Source organism: Callithrix jacchus, chromosome 6 (assembly GCF_049354715.1).
Source record: "Callithrix jacchus isolate 240 chromosome 6, calJac240_pri, whole genome shotgun sequence".
NCBI classification, from domain to species: Eukaryota; Metazoa; Chordata; class Mammalia; order Primates; family Cebidae; genus Callithrix; species Callithrix jacchus.
Genome location: NC_133507.1, coordinates 113091003 through 113118808, shown reverse-complemented (window position 1 = coordinate 113118808; position 27806 = coordinate 113091003). Strand labels below are relative to the sequence as shown.

The 27806-nt window shown below is 33.9% G+C and overlaps 1 protein-coding gene across 1 annotated transcript in view; it reads left to right on the top strand.

Annotated features, from left to right (window-relative positions):
- TMEFF2 (transmembrane protein with EGF like and two follistatin like domains 2) overlaps positions 1-27806 on the top strand; it is a 248993-nt gene that overhangs the window by 2784 nt on the left and 218403 nt on the right. Inside the window, exons 2-4 of the mRNA XM_002749577.6 lie at positions 165-274; positions 7694-7823; positions 12779-12805. Coding sequence (XP_002749623.1) covers positions 165-274; positions 7694-7823; positions 12779-12805 — 267 coding nt within the window. The remainder of the gene's footprint in view (positions 1-164; positions 275-7693; positions 7824-12778; positions 12806-27806) is intronic.

The window sequence follows — 27806 nt, the reverse complement described above, 5'->3', positions numbered from 1 at the left end:
TTAACTAGATTTTTAGGTTATCAGTAGACAGTGACCTTGCAGTACAGCTATAGTTGCTGGATTTAAAATTTAGGACAAGTTATTTTAATGCTTCAAGATTGTCCTTTTTTAATCAAAAACCTGTAACATTTTTTAATGACTGGAGTATTCTCTTTGATTTTGAGGTTATGATGACAGAGAAAATGATCTCTTTCTCTGTGACACCAACACCTGTAAATTTGATGGGGAATGTTTAAGAATTGGAGACACTGTGACTTGCGTCTGTCAGTTCAAGGTAAGAAGTCTTATATTTGCAACTTCTAATTCATTAATGAGACTGCAAAGCAGGGATCTCCCTTTATAGCCTATCACTTGGAAATTTATAGCTGTGCAAGCTAAGAGGGAAGCTGGCACCAAGCAAAAGTACTGGCAAGAGAGCCAACTGATGTCAAGAAGACATACGCTTTTTGGAGAAATGTATATGCCAAAGTTATAAATGCCACTGGAGGTGGAACGCTTCAGGTTGTGCTTTTGGGATGTCAAAGGAAGGTTATGTTTCTCTGACCCTTCTAGCCTGCACTTTAAAAGTGAATTGACTGGGGATAATAGTCAAAATGGGGCTAAGAAGTAGACTTATGCTTTTGTTCTTTTTGATTAGGGCTATCATCTTTTTATTTTATTACCATATGTTTTAATGGTCTTGGCTTTCATTATCCTGGTGAACTGACTAGGTTTTTAAATTAACTCCTTATTAGTATAACTTCAAAACTTTGCCCTAATTTGGAAATCATGAAACTTATTAATTAATATATGTCAACTTTTTCATGGGAACCACATTCAATCAGAACTGAATCCCCCAGGAATCCAAAAGAGTATTTAGAGCCACAAGTCATTTAATGAACATGAGAAAGCTGTACTTTTTCTTGTGTTAATTTCTTTTAACTACAAAGAGAGAAAGAAATTGCACTACTGAATCATCAAAACTAGGTTACTAGTATCTATTAAAACTAGAACTCTTAATGTCATTAGTATAGTCATTAACTAACAAATGCTTTCTACCATGTGAAAATAAATCTTTTCCTCTCAAAATGTAATCATGTCGAATTTCAAATAACATCGATGTTGTACTAATAGCCTATATTTGCCCTTGAGCGTTTCAAATTATTTTTTAAACGCTTTTCAAATCTGACAATAAGACTCAACTAGGAAATATGCACATAAACAAAACTGTACGTAAGATACGGAAAACTTTTCTAAGACTGTAGGAATAAAAAAGGGTACAGAATGAATAAAAGCATTAAACTCAAATTTAGACCTAGATATCTGGTTTAATACGTAATATTTAGAATTATTGATGAAATTTATATATTTTAGATTGAATTCAACCTCCCACTAAGAGAGAGAAGATAATTCACATTTAAATAAAGTTTAAGTGGCTTTTAGAAACGCTAAAATCTTCTTAGACATTATTGTCTTCTTTCTAAGAAACATAGTAAGACAACTGATATTTGTGAAGTGCACCACCTCCTGGTGGGTAAGTACTGCTGTGATCACAGAGTTTCTTAGACCATACCATAGTGTTAGAAACATATTTATGCATATTTAATATGCATATAACACCAACTTCTAAGGTCTCCAGCCACATAAAACAGTGCAATTATGTTCTTTAAATGAACTACGGGAGAGAGATACAGCATGAGAACTCCACCATTCATACTTTACCCAAATATTAACTAAGGAAGAAAAAACATAGTTGGATAAATCATTAATTAAAGGCCCAGAGAATTTTGTGAGTTTTTTCTTCTTTCCCTTTGTGATTTCCATAAATTTGTCTTTTTTTCACAACCATGGGTAGACATAAGAAATGAACTCATAAAAAGTATCAAATGAACCAGGAAAAACATTCCTGAAATGTAAGGCCATGGTTCTAAGATTTCACCAGAAGAAAAAAAAGGGGGGTTGACAGAATTCTAAAAGGATGAATGCTACAAAATGGAGATATATAATTTTCTTATTAAAGGAATTGTTTTCATTTTATAGGTGCCACAGAAGGCTTTGGTAAAATTTTATCAACAAAAATATTTATGTTGTTCATACATTGTTCAATCAGTTATGTTTACCATTCATTTAAATAATTGTTAAGTGGAATTGATGGGGGGCTGGAAACGAATGTAAGTTTGAGTAAGAAACTAAAATGGAAATTTGCTTTTCATAATCCTTGTGGCATTTTAAATGTATTAGTGTATTACTACTGCTCTTAGTTTGTGCTTTGCAGCAGTTGTCAATCTGGCAAGAAAAAATAAACATCTCCCTAGTGGAAAATGTAGACTTTGCACAAACCAAGAATATAGAGTGGCTGAATTAAGTTGAAGGTGAAAAGTATAAGTTCCATGAAGAATAATAAATAGGATATTGAGTCTCTTGATTCCCTCTTTTCCTAATACATGAATTTGAGTTTTTTGTGTGTTTGTTATTTAAGTCCTAGTATCTGACAAAAAAGGGAGAGGTCTTGAAAATATATTTTCCTATATATTATTTGAAACTTCTGTTTTTTTTTTTTTTTTCTCTGCTGCCTTTTCAGGTACAAACACACATTTCTTTGTAATTTTTTTTTTATTTTTTGAATGTTTGGACTTGCTCTATCACTCAGGCTGAAGTGTAGTCGCACAATCTAGGCTCACTGCAACCTCCACCTCCTGGGTTCCAGCGATTCTGGTGCTTCAGCCTCCTCCCAAGTAGCTTGAAATACAGGCACACTCCAGCATGCCAGGCTAATTTTTTTGTATTTTAGTAGAAACAGGGTTTCACCCTATTACTCAGGCTGGTCTCAAAATCCTGAGCTCAGGAGGTCCACTGGCCTTGGCCTCCAAACGTGCTAACATTACAGGCATGAGCCGCTACGCCCAGCCTGCAATCTGCAGTCTTTCTGGCTGAGAGATAAACTTCAAAGAGAAATGGGCATACATTTTCGTATCTATAATGTTTTCAATTTGCATTATTATTAGAACACTAAGGTGAACATTATTAGCCTTCACCTCTCTTAGACAATTTTAAAATAAACTGATATCTGTCCTTCAAACATATTACCTCATTTATTTCTCACAACTTGGTGAGATAATTATTTTCTCCTGCCTCTTTTAAAACTTTCATTTTAGATTTGGGGGTACATGTGAAGGTGTGTTACATATGTAAACATGTGTCACAGGGGTTTGTTGTATGCATTATTTCATCACCCAGGTATTAAGCCCATTATGAGGATGAAAATTTGGAAACATATGAATGGATGGATGGAAAGATAGATAGATAAATAGGTAGAAGCAGGGAGGAAGGAAGGGAGGGAGGAAGGGAGGGAGGAAGGAAGGGGAGGAGGAAAAGAGAAAGGGAGGTACATGTAGATATTTATAGATAGCCCTGGTTATGTAATAATCAGTGACCACTTTATAATTTAAAAATATGAGGAAGCTTTATGTTTTTCAGGTATTACCTAATTCAAATATTAAATATTTTCATTTAAAAAGTCATTCTTAGATCTACAAATGTTCTAATTACTAAGGCTACATAATAGACTGCCCAGAACTTAGTGGCTTAAGAGAATGAACATTTATTTTGTTCATGAATCTGCCATTTTGGGATGGCTTAATCGAAACAGCTCACCTCTGCTCTCTCTGCCATAAGCTGATGGTAGGGGGAGGGAATTCAAGGGCTTGGTGCTGTCCTAGTCTGAGGGTTCTCACTCATACGTCTGACTGTCAGCTGGAGATCTTTGTTCTTCTCCATGTTGATCTCTTTACCTGGGCAAGTTTTGTCCTCCTCATAGCATAGTGGCTGAGTGTCAAAGCAAGCAGAGACAGAGAAAGAGCCTGGTAGAAGTTATATTCCTTGATGTCCTAGTCTGGGAAGCCACACAGTCATTTCCACCACAGGCCTGTCAACTCTTGAAATCATATTTTTTTTTTACATTTTAGGAAATATAAATCAAATCACAGAGAAGTAAAAATTACTTATGGAGTGGCCAAAGGATTGGAACATATGCAGACTTCTTAAATCTTTTTTCTTTTTTGGAAGAAAAATATGCCATATCCCAAGCCATTCTTCTTAAGCCTTTGACAACTGGGAATATAACAGAATTGACTTAACATCTGTTGAGCACCTTCTACATGCCAGACTCTGTGGAAGGTGCTGGCAGTATATAAAGCATAAGTCATACATAAACTTCTAGATGCTGAAATCTCAGCTCAAAAAACCTGTATTAACCAAACAAGCAATAAATCCTATGAAAATTTTCTCACATTATTTTTATTAATTTGTAGCAAAAATGAATTTTATGCATTCTAGTGTGTCAGGTTATTGAATCCACTAGTGTGATGGGTAGCCAATTTTGGAACAAAATTCTTCTATTGAAAAACACTTATTCGGAAAATAAACATAAGATTTTTAAAACAGAGAAAAGAGAATCACTTTTTCCCCTGAGAGGAAATTTGTACAACACATACATTTATGGACATAACCATCTGGGCTTGAGTCTTGTTTTTCCTCTTACCAGCCAACTATATGGCCTTTAGCAAGTCACTTAACATCTGAGTCTCTCCCTTCATCTGAAACTGAGCAGTATTGTGATTACTACTAAAAACTATTTCTAATAATTTGGCTTATTTTGATGCAGTAGTTAGCCTATTTCATGCCTAGGCTTAGCCTGTTTTCCTTGTTTTTCTAACTCTAGAAATGCCATGGTTTGATGTTGGAGTTAGATGATAACTCTGCTAGTTAAAATACATATCATACACGGCAATTAATTCACATTTCTTTTTATAAGTGAATATTACAAGGTATTTCTTGTTTTAAAAACATGACTTTGTTATTTTCCCAAATGTTCCAGGTAAGCATTTCAAATGGGAAAACTAGGCTATAAACCTGTTAAATATTTAATTGTTAACTAATATACAAAAGGTCCTACACCAAAGCAGTGAAAGAAATAGGAGAACCTAGAACTAGACTTCCACTCATGAACTTTCATGATTTAGAGTGTGCTTCCTCCTTGTGTTCTTCATATTAATGAGTGCAAGTCTTTGTACTAAGGGCCAAAAACATCATGCCAGTAATCTACAGTTAAGCTCTTTTCAGCTCTATAGAAATCTCCCTTTTGGCTTGTGCATGGAACTTGGCAGCTCTGTTTTTAGAACTGTTCGAATTTGGCTTACTGCATCCCTCAGAAGTGGCATATGAGCACTTTATCAGTTTATTCCCTATTTTAAGATGCATATCAGCATTGTGTACTCGCACTTGACAGAGATAATAAATACTTCGCACTCCCCACTCCCAGTCCACTGACTCTATATTTGAGTAATCTGAGAAGAATAAATAAATAAAATTTAAGGATTGGAGAGAAGAAAATGTGAACCCAAATAATCTACACACAAAGTATTATAACCAGGGTTGGAGATGGAGATTGAAAGATAACCCAGGGCAGGAATGCCAGGACTCAAGAATGAGGTGTTGATTTGTCCATCTAGCCATAAACACATTATGACTCTCTTCTGACTACTGAAAGGATCATCAAGTCTATTGATCATAATGTCACCAGCTGTTTTCTTCTTTCTGGTGTCTCCTCCATGTACTCAGACACCATCGTGGTGTTCACTGATCAATATAATCCTACCTACCTTCTCCTGTCCCAGGTTCTGATCATAGCACATTTATTAACAAACACCTACCTCTGCTCTTGCCTTGCTGGCCACAGTTCTGGCATGAGCACAAGCCCCATTTATTTGTTGTCTCTTCAGTACTGATCATTGGAAAATTCAAATCTTCACAAGCATTTTGCTGTTGCCTTCTTTCTTGGATAGTAGTGGGGATACTCAGGACTATGCTAAGTCCATTTTCAGATGTAAATTAAAAAAAATTTTTGGAAAGCTCCTGGAAAGCATCCCTTACACAGGTATCACCTAATCAGAAGTCAATTGCCGACTGAGGTAAACGTTAGCAAAAGATTGGTGAAAAGCTCTAATCAAATCCGGGTTTCAAATATAATCACATACATAGACTGAGTCTAGGAGACAATAATGTAACTCTGGAAAATAATTACTATGTAGATGATTTGCAGAATGTCTAGAGTATATATTGCAGAAATTAAGATAAAGAATATTTTTAAAATATGTGCTAAAACATCCTATTAGTAATTATGGTCATCATAATATGACTGTCATACAATTTGGATTTACTGTTCGGAGAAAAGTAGATCACAATTACCAAAACATTATATTTAAGTTGTTGATATGATATAAAAAGTAAAACTCATAAAATCAGACTTTCAAAGAACATTGACATTTAAATTTGTCATGATAATTAAGCTATTATTATTATGAAGGTAAAGAGCAAGAATTAAATAATTGATTGGGAATAAGGAAGTTTAGGTATTGTAAGAAAATGGAACAAAATATTAAATTTCAGGTTTTAATCAGATTATCAGCATATTGAGAGATGTCTTCGTTTGCATAAATTCTTAAGTTAAAGTTTACTAATGATAGGGTTTTAGGTTTGTTATCATATATATTTAAACTTTCCTACCCATCTCACTATATTATTGGTTTATTTTGTGTGTAGTCTGAACTCACAGCACATCAAAAGTTTAAATATTTTAATTAAAAGTAAAACATAGAGAAAAGTTTTTACATGCATCTGTAAGTATGATTTTCCTCACTTAGTTTCTGGCATAGGTGAGCATTTACAGATAATAATCTTGATCATTATATTTCTATAATTAAACAATGAAGCACATCAGTAGTAGTAATCATGAGATAATCACATCCCTGGTGTAATTAGCAAGCATAGGACAAAGCGAAGTATCATTAATGCCTTAGAGTATGATTATATTATGATGACTGTGCCCTGTAGACTGCCTTAATTTTCACTGTAAAATGTGTACTTTTAAAATAATGACATTCTTTTAAAAATGAACTTTTTGCTTTATGAAATATCTATTAATAGACATACTTTGGAATAATCAGTGAAGTTTATCTACGGTTCAGTAGTTGTTGAAATTTTTCTCTGTGTTCCATAGTTTGTTTCTCTCTAGACCATATCCATGTCAATATACAATAGTCTAAAGAGGTATAAAAATAAATAAGTAAATCAATATGTTATCTGAATATATGAACATTTACAAAGACTAAAATTCAATAAAAATTTAATTAAAAAACAACCACTAAGAGTTAACTACTTTTTTTGGCATTTTGGCTATATAATTATGCTGCGAACGCAGATAGACATTACCTGTTTGGGAATAGCTTGAAATTAAAATGTGTTTTAACTTTTTTAATCAAGTCATATGGGCCACATGCTAAAGATAATATTAAGTGGTATTAGTATATTTGTTGCTATATCTTTGTTGTGCTACTTGTCCAGTCACTTTGTTGGAATTGTCTGATCAATTTTGATGCTTATTTTTGCCCTATCTAAATCAAATGACTGGTTGACTAACTTGAAATTGGCTTTGTGCATCTTTCAATGATGCCCTTATAAAGACTAATAGGACACAATTAGGATCATTGAGAATGAAAACAAGTGGTTTCTTCTGTAAATGATTATTTCTGGTCAATTTCAACAACTACTCAACTACAAGTAAACTTCACTGACTATTCCAAAGTGTGTCTATTTTTGTGTCAGAGGGGTGCAGTCTCCAGTACTAACTGTAGGCTTACATCTGTGTGTTTCCCAGTGCAACAATGACTATGTGCCTGTGTGTGGCTCCAATGGGGAGAGCTACCAGAATGAGTGTTACCTGCGACAGGCTGCGTGCAAACAGCAAAGTGAAATACTTGTGGTGTCAGAAGGATCGTGTGCAACAGGTATGTGTGTGATCCTCCTTGAAACCTTATGCATGGATTCTAAATCCAAAAACCATGTCTTTCATTTCTCGTTATGTTATCTCCCAATAAATAATTCAGGTTATATATTGACTAGACAAGCCTGTATTCTTTTTTCTAATCATTTATTTTTCTTATTCTTTGTCATGTTTACATTTCAAATCACTTTTGGAAGAAAGAGTATACCTGCCTTAAGGACACTGGTAGATTTCAGTACGTATGTCATTAAATGAAGTACAGGCAGTTGAATAAAAGTCACATATAATTAGAAACTTACATTGACTGCCAACATGCCAAATATGGAGAAACCTGACTATGTATGGATAAAGATTTATTGTTTATTTTGAATGATTCCATTATCTGCTGGAAGGCAATTTTGCAGGTTTGGGCTCTGAAGTTGACATCTAATCTTAGCCCCTCTACAAAATGGTCTTCCTATTATTTGGTAGATTATATTGATGAATGTGTTGGTAATCAACATAATTTCTAATGACATTTGTCATTTCTGGTGCAGTTAACCTGGGATTCTACAAAGATTTTAGTTAGAGTGTACCAACAATGCTATAAAGGAAGTAAGAAGAAAGAGTGACTTGATATGCCCCATAGCTTTTCAAGTTTTCCTTATGTGTGCAGTGGCTGTTAGAGCTTAACAGCATTTGAGGCAAGAAACAAACAGCAGAGATAAAACCCAGCTTGAAAAAAGAATGCTTTAAAATGGGGCTGAGTTTTCAAGTTAAGCTTGATATTGAAATCATATATATTATAGAAGCTTTAAGATGCCATGATAGTTGTTCTTAATGGCAAATAAGTATCTTTCTGGAAAGCCAAAATTGCTGAGAATTTGGATTATATAAGCATATTCAGGAATAATAATAATAATGACATCTAATACAAACTTTCACTAAAAATAGAAGCAGAGGATAGTGTCATGAAAAGTCTTTTTTATTCAAAAGTCACTCTTAGGTATTTCTAATCAAGTGTATGATGTTAAAAGTTATGTGCTAAGTGGCTGGGGCAAGGTGGAAAATGAGCAAAGAGAAAAGCCTCATATTCTTTAAAAGATTATCTCAAGCATTTTGATTGTTAGTAGTTGATAATATCTAAGTTATATTTGTAACTACCCAAGTTTCTGAGAATTAACAGAAGAAAGAGAATAGTATCATTTCTCATGGCCAGTGATGCTTTGTTTTGGTTTGGTTTGTAAGTAGTCTTTTCTCCTAAAGGATTATTTGCTCAGATGTGAATGTTCTTCATGAAAGGGTGGTCATGAGGCAAGCTGGGCTGGTACTCCATGTACTTATTTGCTAAAGCAAACGGGTCATTGCTGCTTGGTATATGAGTGACAAGTTATGAATAAAAGGTACAGCAACATGTGAGAGCCAGTTGGCAGCCTTCTCCAATAGGGAAGGAGGAGGACCAGCATGCTGCTCTCATAGTAAGAGTGGGGGATATAGAAAGTTTGATAAGGAGCAAACTATGAGGAATCAATCAACCAGACCTGAGAAATGAGACATAATACTCTAGGGCAAATAGAATAGAAAAAAAATAGAATCCCAGGAACCAGGAAGGATGAAGGCAAATATCATATAGTATTGAGGAAAGAATTTGCTTTTTCAAGATCATGGCTGCTATCTGTTTTTCTCTAACAACAGCCTCATGAGAATTAGCAGGCAATCATAATAAAAAAGACCAGAAGTTATGGTTATGGCTGATGATGTTTGTTTGGTAGCAAAATCTCTCTTTCTTACTTGCCAACCTCCAAGTTCTTGTCAGCACATAGAATCACATTTTTCCTGATTCATTCAAGCCTTTCCATTCTAGTCCCTGTTGTGCTGATTCTACTATGAAAATAAATACTTAGCCAAGTAGAAAATTTAATCACAATCGAGTAATCCATCTTTAGCTCATTCATATACTTAGATTTCTACAGGATTTAATTAGTAAGCCAATCTTGCTGAATGCATCTTCCATGGACTTGTAAATTTAAAATGTTTTTGATCTGAAGAATGACAGAGAGAACAAAGTAATTTTGATTAACCAGGTCTGACTGTAAATAAATTGGGGTTCTGACTTTTGATCTAAAAGGGATTCTTACTCTTTTCTTTGTAGATTTCCCATTTATTTCTAATGCTGTTTGACACTGAATAAAAGTGGCAACTTGTAAGCTCCAGGAATAATAGGCAGTAGAAGACATAATTTTATATTTATTATATTTCATTGAACTTACAATTTTTTTTTTGTCCAGAGAATAGATTCTTATTCAGAAATCTGCTCAATGGCCTTGTTGTCAATTTAACTTTTTGTCTTGTAAGAAATACATTAACTAGGAGCTCAGATTTAGGTCTAACAGCATGACTTCTTAGGTGTTTCTATCTGACTAATAAGACTTTAGTAGGCTACTTATCATCAGTTTGCCAAGATGACTTATCTTATAATAGAGAAAACATTAAAGCTTCCCATAACAATTTCATAATGATGCCATGGACTTAAGTGATCATTTTTTTAATCTTCCTTCTTTTTTTCCCTGGCTGTTTCATTTGTGTCAAATCAAATATTGCCTTAAGGACCATACCCCTTGAAGTTTTAGAAATGCATGTGGGAAATGCAAGCTAAAATACTATTGGTATTTTTTTTCTGATTTCCCCAATGATATGTATTTATTAGAATACCTATAGATAAATAGGCAAGATGGTTACTCTACATTTTAATTATTATGTTCCAGACAGTGCTTAAGTGTTTAAAATATGCTATTAGGCAGTAAGCCTCAAAATACCCAATTGAATAGAGGAGGAATATGCTTAGGAAGGATGAATAACATTTCTGTATCATGCAATGTGTGAGGTTTGGAGCTTGAAACTCATAAGCCTTCATGCATTTCCCATTATGCTCATATAAGTATAGAATGATGAACAACACATTTTCCTTGACTTAAAAAAGTTTATAGAAGGAAATTTAAAATAAACTATATACATTTAATTAAAATATATTTAGAATGTGTTACCACTGTAATACTACAACTTGTAATTTAGCCTCAAATGAGCGTAATACTGAATTAAGCTTTCAAATTAATGCAAATACAATCAATTAAAATTTTTGTCTGTGAAAGTATACAAAAAGGAAGCTTGACAAACATTAAGCACTCAAGCACTGTTCTGTCCAAAAGAGATCATGTTGTGACTTATGACAGACAGTTCAGTTGGTAGGAATATTCTATTATCTATATGAATTCATCAGCCTTTCTTGATCTGTTATCATTAAACAGTCAAACGGTATGATTAAAATCCTTGTCTGATTCTACATTTACTAAGAATAATTTTTTTTTTTTTTTTTGAGACGGAGTCTTACTCCGTCTCCAGGCTGCAGTGCAGTGGCGCAATCTCGGCTCACTGCAACCTCTGCCTGGGTTCAAGCGATTCTTCTGCCTCAGCCTCACGAGTAGCTGGGACCACAGACACGTGCCACCACGCCCGGCTAATTTTTGTATTTTTAGTAGAGACAGGGTTTCACCATGGCCAGGATGGTCTCGATCTCTTGACCTCGTGATCCGCCCGCCTCGGCCTCCGAAAGTGCTGGGATTACAGGCGTGAGCCACCACGCCCAGCCAGAATAATTTTTATCATAAATTGTTTTACCAATTAATTTGCCTTTAAGGAAAAGATATGCTGATCCAAAGACATATGTCATTAGTAGTTAATTGAATATACTTGACATTTTAATATAACAGTGTTAGACCCTATGAATTTAGTTAATGTGATTCTCCAAGACTGACAATTCAAACTACTGCTCCTTCATGGTAGTTCCAAAGCCAATACATATAAGAAGAAGGGCTTCTGGGAAGGTCTTCCTTCTTCCATATGTGTCAGCCTTCTGTGGATTTTCATACACCATGCTTCTTTCTATGTGGTGCTTCTCAAAAAGTATCATGGAAGCAAACAAGTAAAAGTCATGTTTTATTTTCATTGGACTAAAACCATACATTCTTAAGAGTGGCACTTGGTATAAGCCTGGAACGCTGGTTGAGATTTCATTGTGGGATAAGGGCACACCAGACAGAGAATACCAATATTAATCTTACTTCCCTGTAATTAACATTAAAATACATAACCAAATGTATTTGGAATGAACAAAAATGGAAAGGCAGAGGGAAGATTATGTCTACACTTAAGAAGTAGAATCAGATGGAACCTCAATTGTCTTGACTCCAACTTGAAATTTTGGGTGTTTCTGGGAACTATGCTCCCAGAAATAGACAGCTTTGATCAACCGTAATTAATGGGTGGAAGGGGAGAGAAGAAGCGGTGAAAGAAAAATCCAGAAGAGGAAGTATGATTTTTTTCTGCAAGCATCATTTAGTTGAATATCTGACTTTAAGCACAAAGTCAAAAATTAAGTTCTCTTCTACTGACTTCAAAAACAAAGGATGATTTGTCACAGATAGAATCATTCACGATTGTGGTATTTGTAAAACATATCAACACCTATATAAAATACATTTCTCTTTAAACTGCTTTTCTCTGTTTATTTGCAATTTGCAAGAATATAAGCCTTAATTATGATTTCATTTGCCACATGCATTAGACTATTTAATTTCTGAAACTTACTGATTGTTACCAGCATTTCATTTTTAATATTTTATTAAATCCAGCCTGCCAAGATTAGGAATTTTTCATAGCTGAGATTAGGATATTTTCCCAACTGGGTAATAATGTTTTCATAAAGCTTTGGAATAAATGATGGATAATTTATTTTAGAAGTTACATTAATAGAAATTAAATTAAATTGATGTGAAGATACATTTTTGGATTAAATATTAGTGTTTTTCTCAAACAATATTATTGCAGTATTAAACTAAGAAAGTAAACTTGAACTTAAGAAGTCATAAATATTTTTGAATGTGTTTTACTAGTAAATATAATTTCCCCTCCCCCCCCCCACAGATGCAGGATCAGGATCTGGCGATGGAGGTAAGAGTTGCCTTTTTTACATATTTGAAGATTTACCAGTGGATATTATTATGTATGTTTACTTATATGTGTTCCATTTCAGATATTTAAGACAAAATTGTATTTTGCATTTTAGGAAAGATGAAAACACGAAAAATTGTCTCCATATTAAGTACACGTATAAACCATGCAAATTATTTGGCATACTTATAAATCATACTCTGTCTCTATTTAATCTACCTTGTTCATTTATTTGTTTGTTTGTAAGTAATCTTTGAGATGGATAGGGGTAATGTCAAAACTTCCAAAGACAAACATGTAAGCATATTTGGCAGGGCAGAGGGAATTCATGAGAAAATCATCTAAATATTTGGGCTTTTAAATATATGACACTGCTCTCAATTACGAGGTACTAGCAACACATATATGAACTACCATGCAGACAAGGTTTTAATTATCAGATTTATAATTTGGAACTGAATGAACTTTAGGTCATAAAAGTGAAAAAGATAAAATTAAGTCCAATGAAAGTAAAATATTATCTTTGCTTCCTTGACTAAATTAATCTATAGTCATTTTTAATAAAGTATAATATATGTTCCCATTATTTAGTTTTGTTTAGGGAAGTATATGAGAGAGAGAGAGAAACTTTAAAATTTCATCTAATGTACTTACTACCAAATAAAGATTTTACTTATAGATTGCAACTAAAATCTAAATGTTCCAAATAGTTTTCCAGGTGAAATTCAAACAAAATTCGACTTCTATACACACAAAACAAAACAAAACACAACCTACGTATAATTTCCAGATTAATAAAAACAAAACAAATAAAAGCATTTTCTCAAGACCTTGCTTTAGTTGTGTAAAATAATTAAATATGCTATTTCAAGCTGATCGTAGTTTTTAAATACAGAATTTGATAAAAGATAAGTACAAGAAGGCCTTGGGTTCAGGGAGGTGGATATTTAATGCACCCTTTATCTAGTTCAGGAAATACTTGAAAGATTTATCAAGTTTCCTTATGTAATGAAAGGCTTAACTAGTTCAAATAAGCAATACCCACAGAACATAATTAGAGCAGCATATTGGAACATAATTTTTTTTCATAAAGACTAAAACTGAACAGCAGCAGATTGAAGCACAATTTTTTTTCATAAAGACTAAAACTGAACAGCAGTCAAGACTCAGGCATAGAGTATGTTTCAATGTCACATGATGTTGACAGTCCTTTGATGTCTGGACAGTCTTTCTCTACTTCTAATAAAGGTTTCTTTAGCTGATTAATATAGTATTCCCAAGAAAGCTTCCCTAAAGGTTTTGAAAATAAGAGCTTAGATGAACATATTAAATCTTAAAGTAAAAGAAAAGACAGGAAAAAAGAGACAGTTCCTTTAGTAGATGTTTTACCATTAGAATATTATTAATTAGAAATGAATTAATTTTTTAAAATGTTGCTTTTGTAAGAAAATAGTTTCTATGAAAAATTCTATATATTTTCCAGCTGTTTAGTTTTATACATAGACTACCTAATTTTGCAAATATTGTGCTGAGATTGAACTGTTCCACTGTTCACCCAACCAGTCTTGTTAATTGTCTAGCATCTTTAAAGACAAAATAAAGCATACCAGTTCACAGGACACAGAATGTCTTCATTTCACTTTCTGTTAAAGCATTACCATATACTTTTTCCTACTTGACTATCTTATCATAATATACATCACATCTTTATTTTTTAACAATAAGATGTGAGTTTTGTTTCACGTACTAGTTTCTAGTTTTCATTCATTGTTATTAGCACATGCAAATGAAAGTGAAGTCAAACTCACTCTTCCTTGCTGCATTTGATATTAAAATCTTTAGTTCATTATCTTGTGATCTGAATAAGAAATATTTTCAGGAAATTATTTTAATCTCATGAATATGACATTTATAACTTATTTTATACCATATGAGTGAAACATCCCAGGGAAACCACTTTCTTTCTTTTCTTTGTCTTTTTCTTTTTTTAATCACTCTTCCTTTCAATTATAGGTGCTTTATGCTAACTTGGAGAAAACAAAATCATATTCAAATATTTGCATTAGAAAAAAAGCACATAACACATTTAATTCTGAGCTTATTCTTTTAAATAACTGCCATTCTGAAATTGTGGTGATGAGTATTTGCTCCTAATTGCATACAGTTTTTAAAATTAGAGACTGATCAGATTTTTCTCAAGAGAATTGCTTGTTTTTCTGTTTACATGTTACTTTGCTCTGTAATACTATTTGCTTTTATTTTCTTTAAATTCTTTATTATGGGATACCAAAAACACTTAGAAACTAAAACCTAGAAACCTAATTTAGAGTGGCATGCACAAATTCAACTCACAGATCCCTTGGGTTGTAATCATGAGATATATTTGACTTGCTGTCTCTCCTTTTCAGAAGATAGACTTTCCCCTGTATTTCTGTAGAATTCGTATTACCAAGACATTGAGAGGCCAGAATCAGCTTGATTTATTTTTGAATAAAGCAAAAGTGATTGAATAACTTGCGATCATTTGGCTAATCCAACAATTGTAACTAGTGATCGTTCTAACTAATCTCTATGTAACGTATTCACAGTAATGTGTATTTAATTAATAATTGGGTTTACTTGGCAAGCACTTCGGATGGTTAATAGTTATTTTCTAATTTCTTATTTTAACAAAAGTTAATATAATACCAAAGAGGAGTGCATTGAACAAGAGTGAAGTGAACAAATTTGGTTGTAAAACATTTATCATATGTGACTATCATAAATGATATCGTTAAATCTACAAATCTAAAATCATGTATCAATTATTACTTTTTGTCAAAAACATATGAACTATGACTTTTTTAAAAAGTATTCTTTATTTTTAACATGATGAATATTACATTAGAAATGAAGATTAGACCTGATTATTCTAAAAATAATTTAAGCTTAACCATTTGCACAAGGATCTATCTGTCTTTTACTGCATTTGAGGGAACATTTTTACTATAATAAAAAAGGAACATAAAGGCTTTTTTTTTTTTTTTTTGAAATGGAGTCTTGCTCTGTTGCCTGGCTGGAGTGCAGTGGCACAGTCTCAGCTCACTGCAACCTCCGCCTCTCAGGTTCACAGGTTCAAGCGATTCTCCTGACTCAGCCTCCTAAGTAGCTGGGACTACAGGCGAAATTCTACCAAGCATGACAGGTCTGAGATTCTTCCCAGCTAATTTTTGTATTTTTAGTAGAGACAGAGTTTCACCATGTTGGCCAGGATGGTCTCGATCTGTCGACTTCATGATCTGCCTGCCTCGGCCTCCCAAAGTGCTGGGATTACAGGCATGAGACACCACGCCCAGCTGACATAAAGGTTTTATACAATTTATTTTAACTTATAATTGTACATTTTATAGGGAGTTTTAAAATATTTATTGACCTATTTATTCAGCTGAAACAATTCAAATGGTTAACTGTATTGAGGTAAAACATGTTTACTGTGTTTCCAACATGATCCTACAAAGGTGCATTCTCTCCTAAAGGTAATTTGTAAAGTAATGATACAAATACTTCATACAAATTTTAATATTTGGCTGTCCCATTTCAGTGACTGTATCCTCTTCTTTCAGTGTTTAAGAAAACTCGCTAATACAAAAGATAATTTTGTATGTTTAGTTTTGAACATAGGACCTGCCATTTATGGAATTCTTTTTTTGAACAAAAGTGTTTGGTTTGCAAGGCATCTACATTAAATAAACTTTTGGATAGATTCACTACTGACAAAAAAAAATCAAGATAAACTATAACTGTGAAATGTGGTATAGGGAGGTAATATGTGGTCCAAATTCCAAAGAATTTGAGAAAGTGATAGAAAATGATTGGTGTTTCAAGTACTTATATATATGGAAGTTTAATGTTGTAAATAAGAAAACGGGTATGTGTAGGAGGGTTAATAACCTCTTATCCACCCGCAGACTTCCTTAAGCAACAAATACTGCAGGAAGAAAATGTATTAAAGGCACTTCCTCTCAAAATTCAGAGGTGTGTGGGTGGTTAAAGAATATTTTTTAACCTCTGCTTTTCTTCATAAGTCTTTCAGTCATATTATAAAGATAATGCTATGAATATTTTCCATTACTGTTTTTAAAAAAATTCTTTATTGCTTAGAGTTTTGTTAGATTCTGAAAAATAAGTAAGTCTGGTGAAATTAAAACTATATTTTAACTATAAAATAATTATAAATGTATTATCCTCCTGTACATATGGGAGAATCCACAGTTAAATTTTAATATCTTCTTATGGGAAGTTATATGATAATGTTTATAGTAATAAAATGTATCTGAGATACACAGCATGGATACAAGAAGTATATTTTTATTTTATGAGATAAAAGGAAGCACTGGACCATTTATACAATTTTTATAATTGTTTACAATTTTAAGATTATTCTTTAATAGGTTATTGTTGGATATGTACTAAAACAAGTCAAATTAAACTTATGTCTATTATTTGTATAAAAAGCCTTATTTTTATATGAATTTTCTAGATAATTGTTGTTATGATAAATTTGGTGTATAAAATCAGTTGACATATGGTTTTTATTTAATGAAAAAAATTCCAGTGCAAATTATTTTCATGTAACATTATTAAAGATGTCAATAATTAAGACAGTTACTTCACATACATACTGGATAGAACAAGAAAGGTTTACATGGCAACACATTGTAGATCTTGGGCTGCTATTTCTGATTATGTGAACTGCTAAAAACTGGCAAAAAGGATTTTAAGAACTTTTAAACTTAGAGTTGTTTTTTTTTAATTCTTGTCTTTCTAATGTGGATTTTATAATACTTCGTAATTCGGTTACTCGAAATGAGGCTAATACTATAACCTAGGTATGGTTGCAAGATTTCTGGGGCTGTAAAGATAAATATGACACAGTTCTTTACACTGAAGGAGATTACATGTAAATTCTCTTCTGAGTACACAATGGAAAAAATACGATTTAATTATGAAAAGAAAAATATTCCCCTGCAGAAATAAAATGTTAACTATACTGTAAAAAACAAGGAATTGAATATTTATTCCATAAAATATGCTTATAGAAAGCTAAGTTATTTTTCCTTCCATGTTGCTGAACTAATTCTCTCTCCAACCAGCATACCTTTTCCACTTTTCCACTGTCATGGTCAAATTCTGGCAAACACAATATATCTCAACATGGTTATATGTCTTTTTTCCCCCCCTCCTTTGGGCTCACGTTATAGTCAAAGTCTGACAGGTGTCAATTGTAAGCAACTTCTGCTGAAAAACTGATTTAATAAAGAAATTCTACCAAGCATGACAGGTTTGAGATTCTTCCCAGGCAATTATATGGGAAGAAAGCAGAAATTATCCTCTTTTTGCTCTGCCACACCTGAGAGCTGCTGTTCTGCTGGAGATGAGCTTATAGCCATCTGAACTTCAATTGAAATCTTATCTCAGCTCTTCATAGGTTGAAATCCATCTTGCTTTCTCTTTACCTAAAAGAGAAACAATACTGCAATGGAGTAATGAAATAGAGATAGAATGAATGAGGACCATGTAATGTATAGCAAAATTGGAAAAATATAAAAAGCAAACAGAATGAGGAAAATAAAGTGAAAAAGATGGCAAATGAAAAAGGAGGAGAAAAGGACCTTTGTTATCAGCATGGCTATACTTCATTTTCACACATGAATACTCTTAAAAATAAAAATAACTTTTTTCTTCCAGTAGAGCAATAATGTTTTCTGAATTTCTACAGACTGCTTAAGAATGTGAAATAAATGCTACAAACTTTTGTCTGAATCATCCATAAGGGTTTTTTAAAACTATGTATAGGAAAAGAAAGTTAATCATTATATGTAGTATGATAGAAATGGCTTTGGATTATGAATCAGGAGATTTGCATTCTAGATTTTTAACTGACTTGAAGAATTTGATTTTTACTCTCAGTTTCCTGGGGGATTCATTTATTTTATCAGTAAAACAGTAATATCTATCTATAGGAAAGGTGATTAAAATAAAGTAATGCAAAGAACTTTGAACTCTAAAAAATTAAAAATGAAATTAAAAGAATTCATGTTACCTTTGCTCTTCATTCCCAGATACTCTAAGAATATAATTTCTCTGAAGAGTTTAATTAGAATTTTGCATATTTTAATTAGTGATTTTAAGTCCATGGCTTAAAGTATTGACACTGGGATACTAATAACTCTAAGAAACTCATGCAGTTTTTAGTATTTAGAAGATACAGCTAGCTCTACCCCTTGAAAGGAAGTCAAATCACTGTGTTAATACACATGATGGAAGATAAATGCATCCAGAGGAAATGCAGCTATACGAGATAGGTAAGAAATAAGAAATAATGTTTAAAATTTCAAGACAGGGGCCGGGCGCGGTGACTGGCTCACGCCTGTAATCCCAACATTTTGGGAGTCCGAGGCGGGTGGATCACAAGGTCAAGAGATCGAGACCATCCTGGTCAACATGGTGAAACCCCGTCTCTACTAAAAATACAAAAAATTAGCTGGGCACGGTGGTGCGTGCCTGTAATCCCAGCTACTCAGGAGGCTGAGGCAGGAGAATTGCCTGAACGCAGGAGGCGGAGGTTGCTGTGAGCCGAGATCCGCCATTGCACTCCAGCCTGGGTAACAAGAGCGAAACTCTGTCTCTAAAAAAAAAAAAATTTCAAGACAGTACATAATTATTCTTAAAACTACAGTGGCATGGCAGGGATATTGCCTCTATAGCAAACCAATAATGAAGAAATAGAAGGGAGTCACAATATAGGAGATTCTGTATACTTACAAGAAAGAATTGTTATGAAGGCTCTAAGCACTGCAAAGTTTTTCGTAGGGCATTAAGCTTTTTAGAAATAGATTCTTTTAAAATCGACAGGAAGATTTTATTACAGTTCTGTTGATGTCAAAATATGAACGAGGTAAATCTGTAAGAATCCCTATGTTCATGTTATGATTATTTATAAAGTGGTCTATAGTATCATTTATAGAAAGCACTATTATAGCATTTCTTTATTTTAATTTTTAATTTTTATGAATGCACAATAGTTGTATATGCATATAGGTTCATGTAATATTTAGATACAAGCATGCAATGTGTCAAGATCAGGGTAATTGGGGTATCCGTCACCTTATACATTTATTATTTATTTGTATTGAGAACATTCCTATTCCATTCTTTTACTTATTTTGAAATATACAATAAGTTATTTTTAACTATAGTCCTCTTGTTGTTCTTCCAAACACTAGATCATATTCCTTCTATTTAACTGTATTTTTGAACCCATTAGCTATCCTGCCTTTATCTCACATTTTTAGATCACAGCAACAGCCTTTGAATGTGTAGAGGAAGATCAGAAAGGATGAGTTCTTTATGCAATAAATATGGTAACTAAGCTAGTCCTTGAACTTCAAGAAGGAAGGAAACTAGTCTGCAAGATTGCCCTACCTCTTGTACTTCTTTGCAACAACTGTAGCAGACCTCATCTTCTAAGGTTTACGTAAATCATCAATTCTACCAGCTATCCAATGACATTTTATTATTACCTTTTCCTGTCCCCTTCCCACTTTCACTTTTGATTCTGAAATCATCTATTCTACTCAATGTAGTTCTCAAACCCCATGGATTTATATTATTTTCTGTTATTTAAGTTAATCACACACCTCAGTCCATGGGACTTAATGATTGTCAACTGTTCTATCCCTTGTTTATCCAATCCTGATCCCATTCCTAATTTTCTGTAAGTATTCACTCTAAGGTATTAGATATACCTTAAATCATTGCTAAAAAATAGATAGGATTGTTATGTAACTAGCAGGAGGAAGTTGCAGTTCGAAGGACAGACTCTAGAGCGCTAGACTCCAGATTGGATCCTGGCTCACCACTTATTAGCCAGGCTACTGACCAGTACCTACTGTAGCTACTGAGCCTGGACAGGCTACTTAGATTCTGTTTTTTGTTTCTTTATTTGCGACCCTGGAAGGGTGGGCAGGGAAGTACTCTAAGGTTGAAATTTGTGCACATGAAATTTATGGATTTGTGCTGTCAGGATCAGCATCTGCTTAAGAGAGGAAAGTAGGATTGGGAAGAGGGTGAATTTGAATTGCTGCAGAAGAAAAAAAAGCTACATAGAGTGACCCATATGAGTTTTCAAGATGGGATATCCCCTATGAGTTGTCCTCAATTGGAAAAATAGGGCTGAGCTTTTGTACCCCATCATTAATCACCATTGATGGGGGCAGCTCCCAAAAGGGAGAATACCTTGGGCCAGGCAGCTCTACTCAGCTGCAGACTGGACCTGGAGAGGGACTCAAAGGCGAGCTGTCTGAGTGCAACACTCCAAGCAGCTGAAAGGGAAAAATGTGGACATTGCACCACGGTATCCACTAAGATCTGTAAAATATAAAGCAACAACAAAACCACAGAATTCTTACCCTTGTAGAGCTTATTTCTTGGAAAGAGACAGGAGGAGTAAACAAATAAACAAGGAAATACACAGATTGCAGATGGTAATGAGGGCGATGCAGGGGGAGGAAAGGGAAACGAGAGGTTACTAATATGTTTGGGGTGATCAGAAAGGCCTTGGAGAAGGATCTGGAGGAAATGAAGGAGCAAGTCTTGCAGCTGAGTGGGGGAAGGACATTGCGGGCAAAGAAAACTGCAAATGAGAAAACTCTGAAGCAAATGCACATCTGGGATATTCCAAAAACATCAGGGATGTTAGACGGACTAAAATGAGTGAGAAGATGCTTGCATGAAGATGTGAGAAAAGAGTGGGAATGACTCTCAAGGCCAGAAACAGAAAGGTCTTCCTCTAGGTGAGCATGGAGTCATTGGAAGGGTCTGGAGCAGAGGAGAATATTGTAATCTGACTGGTGATTTTAAAAGATCACTGTGGCCGCTGTGTTGAGAACATGCCGTGCTGAAGTACAAGAGTAGGGGAGAAAGCAGGGAGATTTGTGCAATTAAAAGAAAAAGGGATAAAGTTTCTTTTCTCTGGTTGTCATTGATTTGGGGATTACAGTATCTCTTTTCTATTTTAGACATATCACTCTGCTACTCATCTGAGGGACTTGTGTATGGTCCTTTATTGAGTACATTGAGTACATATCCTAGTTTTTGCTGTAGTCAAATCTATTTTTAATCCTCATAAGGTATTGTTGTATTGGGGTTTTATTTAAGATATCCTTCTTCTGTTTTGAAATTTTTAAGCAAGCAGAAAATTTCACCTGATTCCAGATAGTATTTAATGCATAGGAATGTCTCTGCATGCTGCAGTGCATGCCAAATTGCACGAATTTGTTTCAGATTTGGACTTGAAAAATATAGCTTTTTCTTTCAATGTACTAAATGAACAATACATATTGTAGCATATTATTTTCAATGTGTACTTAACAAAGAGCAATTTTATTTTCTCTGGTAAATTACACATTGTTACAGCTTTGAGATTTTAAAAAAATCCAGGAATAAATAGAAAACAATATGTTTAAATAGTGTTAGCATCCTGGCTTAAAGAATTATTCCAATGCCTTTACTTAGTAAACTAGTTCTGAAAAATCTTTTAATTTTGTGTTCCTTGCTGATCACTCTCTGAAAAGAATAAAGGGAGAATTAACTGGATTTCAAATAATGTTGGCCTGGTGCTTCCAAGAACCTATTCTGCAAATCGGTTATTTAAACTGAATTCATTCCAAATTAAATAATATTTATTATAAACTTGAACTTTGTCTCCATTTTTTTCTCATTTTCCAGCTTCATTCTCACTCTTTTCTCCTGTAATTTGGCTGACTGGATTGCCATTCTGTCATTACCTTCTTTTGGTGAAGGCCACAAACAGAAGGAACATATTAGTGGAATCAGTTGGAGAGGGAACCCATTTCTACAATTGCATCTATAAAAAATGGTGTACTCTGCATATATTTGGTCCTGGCAACATTGATAAGTTTGCATGTTCTTGCAAGCATTGAGATAGTCTGAAAGTCATTACAGATATGCTGACTGTCCTCTCCAGAGACCATAGCACTCACAGGAACATATGACCTTTGGCAAGCAGAATTTCTGACACATTGATTTAAGTGGTAGTGGTAGCAACTTGTTGAAAGGACATGTCAAGCTGTAGAGTGTCATCTTCTCTGGCCCCTTTGAGCCTTGTGATATAGTTTGAGATCTGATCCTTAAGGGTTAGTGAGTTTTACAGTGGTAAAAATTTTATTCAGTTACTCAAAAGACAGCCGTAATAGCAGTTTCAATGTGCTTATCTTTAAAATAACTGTTATTTTTAAATATAATTAAAGAGAAACATAGCTGGCAGTTTAAAGAAAAAAAGGGAATTCGTAGTATGGTTATTATAGTGCATCTTAAATGGTGAGGTGATATTAAATGGTTATATTCTGGAAGCTCATGCCCACACTGCTTTGAAGTTCAAGCTGCCCAACCACATTCAGGCATTGATTCAGGAAACTCCCTTGGCCTTTTAGTAAGAGAGAGCTCCCTTGTGCCGAGATCTGCTTTGAAATCGAATGTGGCAGAGTTATAAAGTAAGCCCAATCTTATAAGTCAGCACACTCTGTGGATTTTCTATTGTGAATAGTTCTCAGATCTGTATCTCCAGACGCTCCACCAATAGCCTATTTCAGCCCCTAGGCATCTCTCATCTATAGCATTGGGGAAAAAAGCTTCCTAACAGGTCTCTCCACTTCCATTTTTGTCTACCCAAAATTTTTCTTACTTACACAGTCAGAATATTTACATGAAATACTTATCTAAGTATATTCCCCTACTTGCAATTCAGCAATGGCTGTCCATCATCCTTAGAATAAAAATTAGTCTTCCCAACAGGAGATACAAAGATCTCCAAAACTGGTTCTCTTCCTGCCTTTCCATCCACATCATTCATTTTCTCTACCTCAGACTTGACACTCCAGTATACTTTTTTGTTGAGAGTAGTTAATTGGGATAGCCCATCAATTGTATACCCCTGTGCTTTGTTAATGCTTTTCTATTTATCCAAAACCCTTCCCATGTTTTTGCCTAAACATTATTCATATTCCAAGACTAAGTTGATGATAATCTTCATTAGGATATTGTCCTCCATCCCCTGGTTGGACTACATATCTCTCATCAATTCTACTTTGTACCACCAGTCTGATCCATTAAAATAATCTGTGTTTTGTATGTGCCTGTGGCTAACGACTATTAATACCTGTATATTGGAAAACAAAGGCTGGTGCTTAGTAGAATTTTATTAAGTATTTGCTCAGCTGAACCAATGCACTAACAATAAAAAATGTGCTTCATTCAGGTGTGATAACATGTGCCTATAGTCCCAGCTACTGAGAAGGCTGAGATGGGAGGATTGCTTGAGGCAAGGAGTTAGAGGCAGCAGTATGCTATGATTGTGCCTAAAAATAGCTACTGCACTCTCGCCTGGGCAATGTAGCAAGATCCCATCTCTAAAAATATATATATATATATATATATATATATATATATATATATAAACATAAAATTTAAAAAGAAAATGTGCTTAAATTTCTAAATGTTTTCAGTCACATTTGCATGCTGCCATTTAAATTATTTGAAATTCTAAATTAAAAGTTGAATATGAATGGCTTTGGGTACTAAAATAACTGTGGAAGTATTTTAATTTCATAAAAGATGACTGAAAACCAGCAACAACAACAAAACATAATGACATGCCAAGAGGCGCCTAGCAACAACAGGCTGCAAGCTTAGCCTGAGAGACATCTAATATCAGTGTATTAACTTGTGATCTACCTCATTCTCCAAACGTAGTGTACAGAAAAAAAAGAAGTCATTTTAGGATTCTAGTTAGCTTATAGGAAATTAATGTGATTTTCACCTATGTGAATATTCCACATCCAAATTACATGTTAAAATATCAAATGACTTTGGCTAGAGAATGTATTATTTGAAATTCCATTTGATACCTTTGTTTAATTTGACATTGCACCAGTGAGGATGGGGGTGGCAGGGAACTGTCTTTTCTGAATTTTCAAGGAACTACAATTATAGTAAATTTATGTATAAAGTTTATAAAACTTACTTTAACCATCAATACATATTACTTGGAAAATAAAGCACTGGGTATTAGTTCCTCATATCTAGAAAGTCTCTTACTTTTGTGGGGAGGAAATTTTTCTTACCTTTGTGGGGAAGAAAATTTGATCTCCATATATCATTGAGTATTTGAAAAGTTCACTTCTGAAATACTCAAAGATATATGGAGAGAAAAATGGAGCCTCCATCTGATGCCATGGTGATTCTAGATCAAATGATTTTAGAGTAAGTCCATATCACTGTAGGCAGACTGAAAGTAAAGATTCAACCAACAAAGTTTCACAAAATTGTGTCTGGTGTGTGCCATGTGCTTGTTAAATACCTGTTAAATTAAGGGATGAATGAATGACTTATCATGAAGTGATGAGAACTGCTATGAATACAATTAATTAATGCATATATGAACATAGAAGCCACTCTTCTACTTCCCAGTAATAGCTAACTATGGCCCGCAACTTACTGGCAGTGGGCATAGAAAATGCCATAATACGCATCATCTCTGAAGAAATCTGCAAATTGATTCTGTTTCTTCCATTAACTTCAAGTCAGATCTTCTACCTCTGTCCTCATGCTCTTCTATCCCATCTGTTTGCTGCTAATGTGAAACTTCAGCAATGTGGTAATACTGTGCTCAAATATATAATATAAGTGTAGAGGATAAAAAGGAGAATTTGGAAAAACAAGGTAAAAGAACAATCTAGCAAAGAGAAAAGAACTTTTCAATGAAACATATCAGAAGAAAGGAGAAAGCAGTGATGTTCAGCATTTTGTAGAAAAGTTTTAATGTTTAAGTAAGGAAAAAGATGGAATTTTAAATAGCTGCAGATGTGTTAAATGTTAGCTTTATACATTCTAACTCTCAACATTTCTTTCTATATTAACATATACAATATTTACTAATTTTAGCCATTTCTCCCTTTGATTGTTTCTGTACACCCAACACATGTTTTGAGAAGAAAATCAAGAAAAATGTGTTCCAGGTATAGATTTTTTCCTAACTCCACAGCCACATGCATTTTTCTCACCCATCTAAAATAGCATTTAATGCTGCCAGTAGGTATTTTATTAGGAAAAATAGGTTTCATTCTTGCCAGACAAAACAAAGGTTGAAATCAATGTTTCATTCGGCTGACTAGGAAAATTAGAAGGCCTTCTTCTCCAGCACTTTTAAAAATGTGTTGCGTGGAACTTGAATGCCTTGAGATGCTATTCTGAAAAAAGTATCCACTTAAGTGAGGTTGATAAAAGCAACATATTTTGACTCCTTTTCAAGAGCCATATATAAGGTGACCAACTAGTGCCAGTTTGCCCAGGATTTTTCTGGTTTTAGCACTGAAAAGCTTGTATCCCAGGAAACTCTTCAGTTCTAAAAAACTGTTCTAAAAGATTCATATATATCTTGAAGTAACAAATTTGCTAAATTTTGTTTGAAACGTTTTTTAAAGAATACCTAACAATGAAACATTTTTCTTAAGCAATAATGTTAAAAATCAAAGAGTCTAGTCATCTGTGATACATACACACTTTGCAACACTCTGCCCTAATCCCATTCATTTTTCTCCTAGCCCCTGGATTCTCTCCTTTCTGTTGCCCCATACTGCAGGGCATATGGAGCCTGAGGAATGGTCTAGCATTATAACTGCTTGAGTTTCCTTCTGAACCTTAGACTAGAGGTACCTAAAGCCTTGAGCTAGAAATTTAAAAGAATTTCTATATTGAAAATATTTTTATCACTTTGAAATAGTTCTCCTTTCTCAATCTCTCTTACAAATATGTACCTGTCTTAATGTGAATCTTTTGGGATTTTCTACAGGAATTTAATACATTGTAAGAAAAATATTTTAAAAGTCTATGTTCCATTTTCTATTACATAATTCTGGATGAGTCTTGAGTATGTGTTGGGAAGTATGTGTACATTTCAAGGAAGAAAGTAATAAAGAGTGATGAAGCTGCCACGGTTCGGCAACATAGGCACTCCCATAGCTCTTCTGAGCCTTCTCCGTAGGAGCAATTCCCATACCTGAGGGGAGGGAGAAGAATGAGATAAGGACTAAGAGGTATAAAATGGAATGCAAACACTGTTTATGCTTGGAAAGGGAGAAAAATTCAAATTCACAGCCACTCATTTCCACGTTTTTTTTTTTTTTTTTTCAAATAACTAACAGTTAAAAACTTCTTCTGGCTCAACACATCTATACTCCCACCACATCACGAACTAGAGACAGGTCCCTTTTCCTTCACCTGCAAACAGTCGTAAAAGGCAAACCCATTTCAATGAACACCCATGGACTGGGCAAATAAATGTATGAAAGGGGCTCTACTACACTGAATAATGTTTCAAAAACTGTACTTGTTTCAACCAATTCTGAAATTTTCCTAAGTTCAGAGATATTTATCTAACTTTCTCTAAGTAGTTTTCACCTCTAAATATCTGAGAATTAAAAAGTATGATTTCTGACGTTTCTAGCACACAGTATCTACTGATAATGCTGAGGGAACATTCTTTTTGACAAAGTCTCTAATATTTTTTTTAACCTCTGATACAAGACCATGCAAAAGAAAAATTCAGTAGTTGCCTACTATTCCCTGGGGTTATTGGAGAGGAAAAGAAATGGACGCAAAAGTACTTGTAATAGTATATTACTTTTAGGCAAGCTGCTTTCAAAGTAGATAATTACAGAAACATTGAAAACATCACTGCTGTTTTACAGATTTTATGTGTATGTGTGTATTTATATGACTCACAAAAGTTCATACAGCTTATCTTCTCCCGTAATTGATAAGCCCAGTATAACACTCTAAACACGAAATTATCTTAAGATACTTATAATGAGTACCTACTATGTATCAGGCATTTTATAGCCATATGTTAAGTACTTGGTATAACTCTTCAAGAAAGATATAT